Source organism: Chaetodon trifascialis, chromosome 18, assembly GCF_039877785.1.
Source record: "Chaetodon trifascialis isolate fChaTrf1 chromosome 18, fChaTrf1.hap1, whole genome shotgun sequence".
NCBI classification, from domain to species: Eukaryota; Metazoa; Chordata; class Actinopteri; order Chaetodontiformes; family Chaetodontidae; genus Chaetodon; species Chaetodon trifascialis.
Genome location: NC_092073.1, coordinates 4,880,200 through 4,893,327, shown reverse-complemented (window position 1 = coordinate 4,893,327; position 13,128 = coordinate 4,880,200). Strand labels below are relative to the sequence as shown.

At 39.9% G+C, this 13,128-nt stretch overlaps 1 protein-coding gene across 4 annotated transcripts in view; it reads left to right on the top strand.

Annotated features, from left to right (window-relative positions):
• The window catches only part of LOC139346558 (E3 ubiquitin-protein ligase HECW1), a 90,484-nt gene that overhangs the window by 18,801 nt on the left and 58,555 nt on the right, over nt 1–13,128 (top strand). For all 4 annotated transcript variants that reach the window (XM_070985689.1, XM_070985687.1, XM_070985688.1 and 1 more), the window contains 3 exons: nt 862–1,183; nt 2,915–3,022; nt 9,215–9,309. In XM_070985689.1, coding sequence (XP_070841790.1) covers nt 862–1,183; nt 2,915–3,022; nt 9,215–9,309 — 525 coding nt within the window. The remainder of the gene's footprint in view (nt 1–861; nt 1,184–2,914; nt 3,023–9,214; nt 9,310–13,128) is intronic.

Here is a 13,128-nt window from a genome sequence, read left to right as displayed (position 1 = left end):
CAGCATGCCGCTTAAGTCACCAGATAAAGCAAACAATCCTCAGTCAGGTCCAACTTTGCTTCATTATTCACGGAACTTTGCTGGTACAACTCCAGCATTGGTTATTGGAGCTTTCTGATAAACACCACTAACCTGTGTTGAAGTATCAAATCAGTGTTGGGAGAAAACAGAGGGATTGTGTATCATTCCAGTGACACAGGATTTACAGTAGCTGTTTGCCTTTCAAGCAACTAAAAAATAAGCATCATTTAGATTCACACACTGGCCCTTTGTTTCTCAGCCACCAAGTGAGTAAAGTCAAAGACAACATGGCCAACAGAAGCTGCTCTGCTTTTATCAGGAAACTCAAACATAGAAGAAGGGAAAGTAATTTGAATTTAATCTTGTTATAGACTCTAATGGACATGGACATTTAGATCGATTAGGTAAACCTGAATAGACAGTCATTGCATAGCAACCTATATGTGGCATATGCTGAAAGGCAGCTGCTTTACAGCGTGGAGGCGCAGGGGGTGTCAAGGGAGCAAATTCACTGGATTTTCTCTGGAAAAAGGAAAATAATTGTTGAAATGTACAGTTGAACCAGGATCAGTAGGTAGTGTACTAAAGTTAGCGTACATGTAATCTACTGATTCCAAAAAGTGCATTTAGTGTTAAGTTACTCATTAAGCTACAGTGGCCTGAAACAAACACATTATACAAACACTTTCACTGTTTACCAGAAGAAAGTCTGCTAATTAGAGATGAAATCCAACATAAACACAATTTAATGCATTCTCCTTTTGATTTTCTTTGTGTTCAGAACAAAATCTTTCAACTCTTTGTTTGGCTGAAAGCTTCTTGCTTTGTTTTCTGTTGTAGAACTTGTACCAGAATCGGTTCTTGGGCCTGGCGGCCATGGCCTCTCCGACCCGCAGCAGCCAGACCCGCCAGCGCTGTAAGGATGCGGTTCGTCACAGCTACGGGCCAGAGAGCTACGCTGTCAATGGCCTGAACCAGGAGGCCTTCATGCTGGGGCTGTCACGATCCACAAGCGACACTGATCTGGTCTCTCCAGACGCTCGCTCCACCCTCACCATTAGCTCCTCCCACTACATCATAGGCCAATCTGAAGATCTGGTGATCACATGGGACATCAAGGAGGAAGTGGATGCTGGAGACTGGATCGGAATGTATCTTGTTGGTAAGTGAGACATGACAATATGACACTGAATGTTAGTTTAATTAATACCAGATGAATGATAATCATATAGATATTTAATGACTTTAGCCCCAAACATTATAGCATACATGCAACGTTAAAACAAGCAGTTGGGTTCTCGGTCAAAACTAAGGATTAAGGTTAAGGTTTGGAAAACATCCCTCCAGTATTCTTCTAGGCTAGAACACAGCCAGAAAATGAAGTCTCACCTCCCTTACATTTTCCACTGCGGGGATTCACATCTGGGAAGATACAAGATAGTTTGGCTTTAGAAATACGGGCCCCGTGGAGGACCTTAAATCGTAACACATAGTGATGGGCACAGAGGGATGTTTAATTAACCATCTTAAAGTAATTGAACTCCATATATCTTCTGACAAGGAAGGGTTTAAATCCTGCTCCCAGGCATTTTAATTTTGTGGAGAGGGGCATGGCTTATACCTGCCACCTTGCCATAGATAGCAGGAATTAAACCTTCGTGTGATGGGTATAAACTGAGAAACACACCAGTGGTGCTCCATCAGGTACCTCAGGGAAATTCTGTATTTATCTAGCAGAGAATGTGTCTGGTTTGCAGATATATGAAAGAATGGGTGTTTAGTTGGTTGAACTGTTCAGAAAATTGTCCAGTTGATGCCAAACTCAACAAAAAGATCTTTACAATGCTTAATTCCTCTTTGATACCATTCGTGGAATACACAAGCAAGTTCAGAGGTTTGTAAGAAATTGTTGAATAAAAAAGGACTTGAGAGGGAAAACCATGGAAACCGAAGTGTCTTCTTGACTGAGCATACACTCTCGTAGTATGCCTGATAATCGATTATCAATCAATTTATTAGTGATCCAAGCAGTGCTGGAATGGAAAGCCTTGGTTCTGAATGACCAAAATTCAACGTATGTTAGCTGCCCAAAAATAAAGGCGAAATATCTTCATCACTTCTAGATATTTTAAGACTTTATTTCACATGCCTTTCCATTTGTGAGACAATATAACTGAATGTATAGTGAGTCAACAGAGGATTTATGAATGAAGGCTGGTGGAACTTAAAAAATGTATAAAATGAATGAATTAATCAGTTGACCTTGATTCTCCACTGTGAACCAGATTTGGTTGTATGTAGTGATCAGCAAGCTAAAAGAAGTGTCAGAAAGTCTCAGGTTTGGTCCTGTAGCACGGAAATAACCTCCGCTGTTAAGTTAGTGTGGACACTGTTTTTTTTTCCCGAATGTGCCGGTGTTTCAGGCCATCTTGAGGCATAAGTGGATAATAGCAGAAATAAAGGGTGCAAAAGTGAAAAAGTTAAAAGTAGCAGGAGCGCTCATTTGTTGCTTCTACTCCAACCGAGTACATTGCGCTTAGTGCCTCTGCTCTTTTTGTCTGAAGGTTCTTGTTATCGAAGCAAGTCTACACCACTGAATTTGTTCCATCGTTGAAACTCCTCCACAGCAGAGCCAGCAGCAACGTGACATTCACTGTCAGACATACAGTCATAATGGCACATAGTCATTATACAGATACATCAACATGTCACAGTGTTGTCAATATAGACATGGCGATATGTCACAATTTCGCACTAAGATTCAGACCGATTATGATATGATAATTAGTAGGGATTACATTTTCACATGGAGACTCAATTGTATATTTCTCTAATGTAAAGTATAATGGGAGTAGCACTGTTGGAGTACCATCAATGCAATCTCTCTTCCCAGATGAGGCTTTGTCTGAGAACTTTCTGGACTATAAGAACCGCGGCATCAACGGATCTCACAAAGGACAGATTGTTTGGAAAATTGACTCCAACTCCCACTTCAGTGACTGTAAGTAAAGAAAACTCTCTCTTATTCTGTATTGTCTTTGAGCAAGAAACTGTTAAATCAATTGTGCCTCTTCATGCAAGCTGTTTTACAGTGAATGTTTTACCCGCTTCAACCACTTGTATGTAGCCTGTCAAATCAGCGTATGCTTATTCTTAAACCGTCAAAATCAAACTGTTTGTGCATTGTTCTTATCAATTACAGTCATATTGTCCCCTGAAACATGCAGATATTTAGTAACTCTGCTTAAAGGTACTCTGTGGACCCTGGCACAGTGCAGCTAAAGAACAGCAATGAGATGTAAGACGCAGCACTAAAATATACTGTAGTTTGGTTCCCTTGGCTGATTTATTACAAGCAAACCAAGAGGAGTAAATACAATGCTACATGGACAGGTAATGGATTGAGTTGACAGTCGGTGGTCCTGCATCATCAGTGCTACTTGGACCCACAGAGAGAAATCTGATAATTCTGGTGATGGACAGTCAACCTGCACTTTACTTTGCCTGATGTGGTAATGTACTGTATGTTAGCTTGTGTCATAAAGAGCACACCAGGAAATAAGTGGTGAGGAGTAAACAAAGTTTCACTGACAGCTCTCCGACTAGCCTAAGCAAACCACACAGGTTGACACACCAGTGTCTGTTTGAACAGCAGGTTATGGGTGAAACCCGCAGTTACACTCAGTATGTGGTTAAATATTAGTGCTCAGACCAGGTTTTCCCTGGACTTTTTGGAGACAAAGCTGCCAATGGCTCAGTTGTACACAGCATGTGGTCAAAAATAAGTGGTGAAACAGGCTTTTTGTTGGATTGTTTTTGAGAAAAAGATGACAGGTTCTGGAGAACATGCATGGCATGCACAGTTTGTGCACACCTTTAGAGTGCTCTGTGCTGAAAGTGAAAATATTACAAAATCTCTTTTGAGTGCCAGCTTGAGGGGACTGAAAAGGACAAATGGACAAGGAGCCTGATGGATGACATGAATGATGAGGGAAAAGAGCTTTCCAATGACCAGTGAACACATATCAACAGATGGGTCACATGATGTGGAAGCTACTGAAAAAAGGCAAAATTTTAATGAATAAATAAATAAATAAATAAATAAATAAATAAATAAATAAATAAATAAATAAATAAATAAATAAATTACAAAAAAAATCCAATAGAAAGGTGTGTCCTGTTTGTCCAGTGTATTAATTCAATTCAGTATTGATTTGGAGTCACTGGGAAACTACTGAAAAAAATGCAGTTGCTATTTTTGATTCAAGCTGAGTAAGAAGATGCTGCTGATTTGGACTGAATGTTTGTCGACTATACAACTTAAAACTGACTTCACTGCAGAGAACTTTCTGCTGACCTGATTTGTCAAAAAGACCACTTTCAATAGTGTTCAATAGTGCTCATTGTTTCTGTTACTTAAAGTGGAAGCTTTTCAACCCTCCAGCACTTTTGCTGCTACTGTCATAAAGACAACCAGATTGCTTATGGTCTTCTTAATAGCCATGCTAATCTCTGTGAAGAAACGCACCACACGAAGAGGCAAAGTGTCATTATTTTAGATTCAGTAATAACATAGTTTGACTACTGGGTGGATGAAGTGTTCCTTTATGGCTTGAGAGAAGTCTCTTGCCTCTGAAGCTAAAAAAACATTTCAAAACTCTCTTGGATGAGCTGGAAAATGCGTTGTCACAAAGATGAAAACAGTGCTGTCATTCTGAGCTCATGAAAGGTTGACTTTTGAGATATGTGGTAGTCACAGGACAGCAACGCTACAACCATATGATGATCTATTACATTTCATATACTCTAATAATACTGTATAACTATCCAACAGTAGCATATATAAAATAGTTAAAATGACATGTAATGAGTACTTTTGCTTTTGATACACCATGTAAATTTGTCTGGTAATATGTACTCTTACTTCAGTAATCTGCTTAAGGATCTGAATACTTCTTTCACTACTGTTTGTATGTCCACCATCCATCACGACTACCTCCATGTGACTCTAGTGCAGTACATAAATGTGTTTCATTCAATCAAAGAAACATTTTCTCTGAACCGTATCAACCACAATTAAGTAATATACTAACAGTTTAGTCATCTACAAGTAAGACAGGGTTACACTTTGTGAACCTGACAGACGAACAGATTTCAGATTCAGATTCAGAATATTTATTGTACCCTTGGGTAAATTTGGTTTACAGTGAGTGAGTCGCCTCGTATTGTAAACACACAGAACAACACAAGACAAGACAAAGTGACGACAGTGCTTAGGCTAAAAGAACAAAGAGGACGGCCCCAAGATAAAAAACAAACAAACAAAAAAAAAAAAACATAAATAATGTTGCAGTTTCTCTCACTTATTGATAGCACTGATGGCTGCCGGTACAACGCTGTTTTTGTAGCGTCTGGATTTACAAGCAGGTACCATGAACCTCCGACCTGATGGGAGCAGCTGAAACTCACCATTAAGAGGGTGGGAGTCATCTCTTACAATAGAGTTGGCTATCCTCTGTAGCTGTTTGGCATACAGGGGTTCTGGGTGAAGCTGAGACTCTCCAATCAGCTTGCTAGACCATTTCACAATTTGGTTTAAAGCAGTATTGCACGCTGTGTGTCCATGGACAGATGCACTTACTGAGCCTGTACATGTACATTTTTTACATCCAATGATGATGTCTTACATGCGTTGAAAACTTTGGGGCTGTATGTGCAGAGTCAGGTGTTCTGTTGGAACATTGTAAACAAGGAGGAATTTTGGCCAAATGTGAGGGCAGCCTGGTGTGTTTGAGCTGCAGATGGAGGCTGTCTTACTGAAGATTGTTTGGTAAAAAAAATAGTGAAATGTTGTGTTACATGAAACCTATGGGTGTTTGTTAAATTTTGAATTATTTGCTGTTAGATTTTTGAAATTTTGTCCATCCACCACACCATTAGACAGTCTTTCTGGTGACAAAATGTGCTTAAATCATAAAACACAGAGTTCAGAAAAACCTAATTGAAAAAAAATTTAATGGATTTTAGAGGGCCCTAAAAATGCCTTTGTGTCTTTGTCAGAATTTCCAACAAAGGCAATGACCACCACTTAATGACCACTGAGTTAGATAAGGCAGGACAAACCCTGGTCATAATGACGGTACAGTCACAACTTGTCTCCACTTTAGTGCCTAGTCATCGTCACTGTGGTGTTTTCATATTCTGTCTCAAAGAACAAAGTGGATTGAGCCTACAAACCCGCACACTGCTGTAGCTGCAAGCACCAGCCTCTGGAAAAGTAACTTGGTAGCTCACATCATTACAAGGAGGGAGAGGAAGAGAATGGGTACAGGGAGGCACTCACAAATGTTCAGCAATCTCTGTGATTAGGAACACAGCGAATTGTGTGTGTATGAGTGGGACTAAGTGGATCCACACATAAAACAGAATACATTTATCAGTGTAAAGCCGCCCAGGTGCTTCCTCTGTAGGTGGAGGTGGCTTTCCAGAAGCTTTCAGGTTTATAGGACAGGAGCTGTTATGCTAAACTAAAGTATTTATTCTTCCCCCAAACATTTACTCTTGTCAGCATGGAAAAGTCTCTTTTCAAACAGCAATTAAACCATACAATATTTAAACTAATACAAATAATACAGCTGCTTTCACTGTTACAACTACACCATCACCAATGAAACAGTCTATACAGTGCTGCTGCTATTTTTACTAATGCAAATACATCAGCTTGTCAATGTGCATGAAATCTGATTGAACAAACATTCAAATCAGTTGAGGTTAAGGCCCTCCAGTAGGCCGCAACATCACTGTCAGATAAGAAAGCTTGTATCTCACGTTGGTCTTCCATTTAAAGATATGTAGCAGATACTGACCTGCCAGACACAGTCCATAATAGAATGAAAGAACACCTGTCACAGTCACAGGAGGTTTTTATGCCTCTGCACTAGCGACAGCCATGGACAGAGGCGTTATGCTTTCAGGTTGTCCATCTGTGTGTCTGTCCGTCCATCCCATTCTCATGAATGGGATGTCTCAGGAATGCCTTGAGGGAATTTCTTCAAATTTGGCACACACTTGGACTCAAGTATCAATTGATTGATGGGCAAAGGTCACTGTGACAACCACCATAACTCTAGAATTCATGCAATTTAATTTCACACAAATTCTCATAAGATAACATGATGAGGTGATGATTTTATATTCAAAAGGTCAAAGTCAGCATCACTGTATGTGAAGCTCTCTATCCGTCCTCTGGACTCCTCTGAAAAAAAAAAAAAAAAGTTGCTAAGTGATGACAGCATGTGTCTCACTGCAGTTACACATGTCTTTATAGTGATACATTCACCAAAAAATACACTTCATATCTTTGATCTTTGATTCAAAGTCTTCACTGGATATAAATGCAACTCGACTGGTTGACAGAGGCATACAACCACAACACAGTAATTCTAGTTGGCCATGCAAAACTGTATATAGGTGTATATATACTACTAATGTGTACAGGACAACAGTACAGTTGTCTTTTATAATGTTCCATGAAGGAAGAAAGACATGTGCAAGATATCACTTTCCTCTCTCTGGCTGAGACTGTTGTCCTCTACCTTTGATTTATGAAAGCCCTTTTAGAACCCTTTAAGTGATGGCAGAATGCATTGTCACTTAGCTAAGACCAAATCCTTAGTTTCCATGAAGATGGCATCTTGAGAATACAAGATTTTCACCCCAGCAGAATAGTGTACAACCCAGAAAATGCCAGGAGATGTTGTGAACTGATACATCTGGCATCGCACAAAATGTCGACACTCACCACATCAGTAAAATGTTCACTGACAAAGTATTTCATTTGTTTTTCACCAAAATATCTGCTAATACAATATCAACTCGTAGTTACATTTCAATTTTATGTTCCAAGTCTTGCATGTTCACCATCCATCTGACCACTGCCTGACAACTTTTGTGCGGTACATAAATGCACAGTAGCACTTCATTCACTCCAAACATAATCCAGGCAGCAGCTATATTTGTCAGCAACATAATTGGGAAAACGATTAAATAATTTCTAAAGGTCATTTCTAGGAGACAGGGTTGCCCCATGCTCTAGTTGTTACAATGATGATTACCTTTAATGACTAAAAGCAGCTAACCAAACTACAGTTACATCTCACACCAACTGAGAATCTTTTCTACACTTATTTACCTCATTGTGTCACCAGCATGTACATTAATTGTCTGTGTTGCCCTTCTCATTGTTGTCTAATGAGGTTTTCTATGTACATGTTGCTTATTCTCATTTAAGGGTACTCAAATGAAACGACTTTAGCTGTTTTCATAGTGACTACCTTTTTGCCTCCCTCTTTGTTAGATGCTTTGGTCTGACTGCGGGCATACTTGTGTACATTCGATCACTTGAATGCAGTGTTTCGATGTGTTCCCCTTTTTCTGAGTCTGCCTGCCAAGCAAGCAGAAAAACATGGAGTTTTACTATGACCTTAATCTCCTCCTGTCCCCCAAGCGGTTTGCTTATTTGCCCTACTGCCCCTGTTTTCCAAAAGACTATGGAGAACCAGAAACCTGAAAATCAGCTATCACTGAGGCCTTCATAAGTAAGTGAAGTCACTTAATGATAAAAAAAAAAGGTTTACATTTTCCCTTTACCTCTAATTTCTTGATTTTTTTTTTTTTTTGCTTGAACTTATCAATGTATTAAAAACTGAAGACATGTAATGTTTTATATTCATCGTGAAGAAATGATAGTTTACCATTTAAAATTTGTATTTAGTTCTGTCAATCATTCAGAACTGACGATAGTGTTTTGTTTATTACATATTTAATTGTTAATTCCATATTCACACATACAGTGCATATACTCCATACTTGTACATTTCTATTTCTTTTTTCTTTTTTTCCTGTTGACTTTTTACATACATGTACATAACTGCATGTACAGATTATTCCTATACTATCAACAGTGCAGTTCCAATGAGCACGATCACACGGGACATAAAGCAGGAAGTCATTGCTGAATCTGAATGTAAACAAATCTACAAAAACATTTAAAAAACTATAATGAAGTCATCACCATCAACCATCAGTTTTGTTGTGTAACAGGCACTCCACAGTAATGTGGGGGCAGATTCAGTGTTGGTGGAAGGGAATTAACTCTTGTTTGATTTTCTCTCCATTTGTGTGTCCTCCTCAGCTGAGACCCAGGTCTGCTTCAGGTACTATCACGGTGTCACCGGAGCACTGAGAGCAACCACACCCAGTGTGACCGTCAAGAACGGCGCAGCACCTGTGAGTCTCACCACACCTCACAGCTTTAGTTTAACATGTGCATGGAACTTTTTGAGATTTGTGGGATTAATTGGTCACTTAGTAGCCCAGCGTCTGCATTCCTGTTCACGTCAGTCAGTCATGTCAGTCAACCTTAGTGGTGAGGAAGCTAATTTGTAGTTGCAGCTTGCTAGGCTACACGCTACTCCTGAACTATGCTGCAGCTACAACTCTGATGAAAGTGCAGCACTTTACTAGAATCCACAGAGTGTATGTCAGAATTCCACATGGTTGTACATTTTGATTTGGCAGAAAAAGGCTCTGCTCCGAATAGCAAGGAGCATTCTGCTGAGAGTCAACATTGCTTGTGTAAAGGTCTACTTAAGTAAAATTCAGAGGTAATGCACATATACAAGGACGTGAGCATATCGCAGTATTAAATTAAAGAGTAGGCAACAAAACAAAATGCATTCTCAAAGTCCAACATGCCAATGACCACAAAAAAGAGAAAAAGTAGCCTCTCACCACAGAATAATCTCCATAGTGAGGCATAATTCTCTATCTTCTGAAATAAAGCACGAAGAAACAAATGCATGCATGTCTGTGAGTCGTTACTGACCGTCAGCGTTGACTAAAAGCAGTAAGGACTGTAGACTGAGATTGGCATGCTCTCTGTGTGACTGTGGAAATGCTAAACATCAACGGCTTCAGTAACCACCATTGGTATAATACCATGTTGAAACCGTCAGGTGTGTTCACTGTAATGCAGGGCAGGAAAGCTAGGCTTGTCAGTCAGCTTAATACTTTGTAACAGGATAATTACTGAAATGAGTCTTTATCAATGCACCTGTAGAGTAAATACACTTAACATCGACTAGACAGTGCAACATCATGCAATACAAAGAGATAATCAAGTTATTGCGTGACATGAACCTTACAGCAGTAATATTAAAATTTACATAAACAGTGACTTCTGCACCAGAAGACACTGTAATGATGACAGAAGAAACACATAGAAAGAGGAGGACGCAGAAACAAACCCACTTTTCCAAATGAAATGTCAAAATAAAGGTTTCTGAACATAAATGCCTCTGAACTGTTTCAGGGTGGCAATGCTCAGCGAACCTATGCATCATGTCACCTCCTTATATAACCAGCTGAGCACCATGTGACTGTTTGTCAGAGCAGGATCATTATACAGTATTTTAAACATAGAAAACAAAATTGCAGAAACAACTACATGTTACTAACTGTGTACTAACATATTGCATTGAGAAATATCACACAGGTGCAAATGCGTTCTCACTTGTCAAGACACATGAAGGTTGCCATCAGTCAGTTTTTCATTGACCTTTTAGGGCTTTGGGTGAACTGACCCTGAAGGAAAGTGAAGAAAATGTTGTGTCCACCTCTAACAAGTGACATGAATAACCTTTTCCATGAAAATGAAAATTGCAGTGTACCATATGATGGCTGTTGTTATTTCCAGTTGTGGGTTTGGTCTCAACCATCCTGGCTGCTGTGGGATGTCATTATCCATGTTAATTCCCACATCTAAATGTGATGTAGTGTTGTGGTGTTAATCGCCATCACTTAATGCAGTGCTTGTCAAACATTTGCACCTATTTTAACAGTTTGACATACCGCATACAAACCATCATGATAATCACCTTTGCTGTTTAAAGCAACATGAATATATTGAATTGGAAGAAAAACAAAAAAGATGCAACATAATTAAATCGAGCTTGTCCTTTAATTGTTTCTCAAAATATGTGGCAGAGCGCAATCATTCCTGAGCTTTTTATCCTCTAGAGAAAGTAAGACATCACAATGTCCTCCTATCCCACTACATGGTGAAAAACATAGCCTGCTGCTGGAGACATGGATTTGAAACTACACTGTCCCAGTTGTGCAGGGAACACAGTTAAACCAGTATTGCTGGGACACTGAGCGTTGCTCCACAACATAAGCAGACAAGAATTTCTGAGAATTTGAAAGTTTTGACTGCACTTAATTCAGCCATGACCAGGGCTGGACAGCAGGGGGAATTGAGCATTCCAACTCCAGAGAAACATGAAAAAGTCACAGTAGAGTTTGGAGAGATCGACTGCATACAGGCCTCCCTATTGGAGCGGAGTGGCTGTGGATAGAAAATCTAGTGCACTTATCATAGTGACATAGAATTGATCAATCAAACTTTATTTTTATAGTGCCTTTTGTAAAGTAAGTGCGACTCAAAGAAGTACGAATATAAACAGTAATTGGGACTAATGCACATGAGACATGAAAATGATCAAAAATGTGATAATAAAAGCAATTAACTAGATAAACTAATCAAAGATAACCAACAATAACAACATAGATAGAAGGAAGCAAAGATAATACAAGATAAATTATTAAATGCAGTATTTATTGGCCATAAAACTTTCTAATCACAAGCCACACTAAAGAGGTGGGCTTTGCGTTTAAAGGTATCAGAGGTGTAGCCTGGGGATCTGTGCCAGCCTTTGAGGTTGTCTGTCCAGTATCCCTCTCTGAGCTTGAGGCATCTGACTCTTTCACTTCCTCTAGTATCCAAACCATGGCCTCTATATCTATAACTCTCCCATCCTGCCAGATAGTGCCAGGCCATTGGAAAACCAGCGGTCCCAGTGAAAATTGGCTCGTGGTCACATGATGAATTGCCATGTGAAAATCTTCAAGTGGATTTTTGCAGCAGCAGCAGCACCACCACATTACTTATCAGCATATCAATATTGCCATTGCCCTTCGAAAACCTGTATCAGTCAGACCCTGTTATCAAGAGGGTGTCCAGCTGAGGGATTGGATTTCAGCGTTCGCCTTCCCATTCTGCTGCTGTGGGCCCCTGGAAATGCTGATGGGCCCAGAACTTGATCTGTACTTGCTTCCTGAGGACAAAGGAATAAAAATAACCACCATAGGAAGAGAGACAGAGAGGGTGGGAGGAGTAGAGATAGCAGAGGAGAGTCCACTCCAGGTAAGTCATTCAGGTTTTTGGAGGCGAGGGATGGAAAGGGCCAGGTCAAACTTCAGGAGGCAGACACAACAAAGGGGGACGAGGAGGAGACGGAAGGAGATGGACAGACAGGAAAGCAGTGGAGGGAGATTTGTCCGCTTTGCCTGTTTACTCTAATCAGTCAGAACTGTCAGCCGCTGCAGAGACAGAAGACACAGCATTTGTTTTTGGATATGTGTGATGGACGGCATGTGTCTCCAGCTGGGACTTCTGTCTCCCAGTCATCCTGAGAGAAGGAGCGGGAGGAGGATGAGGCTCAGCTGGATAGCCTGGGTAACGATAAAGATTCACTCTGTCCACGTCTTCCTCTTTCCTCACATGTGACAGCTCGTTCATTCAGCCACCTTTTCCTTTGTTTTCTTGCAGCATCTTGAGAGACACATATGTTCGATTGTTTGGCTCATGAGGTTGATCAGCGTCACATTCAGAGCGTGTTAACTGTCTAGCTGAACTTTTCAAGTATGATATGACACATGATAAAACACTATTGAAGCATAATGTTATAAAATATAATATTTATTAGATATCAGTGGTGTGCAGTTTTTATTCTCAAGTGTCTAATTTAGTGTGTTGTGTAACTTGTTCTATATTGTTGATCAGTGTCTTAAATCTGTTTGCCAGTGTAGATTCATTCATAAAAAAATGACCAGACTTAACATTAAAGGAGTAGTTCAACATTTTGCCTTGATTTTAGCTGTTTCTCCTAGAGCAAGATGAGAAGTTTATATGTTACATGTGAGTCAGGGTGTGATTAGCTTAGCTTAGCTTAAAGACTGTAAGCGGAGGGAAACAGTCTGGGTCTG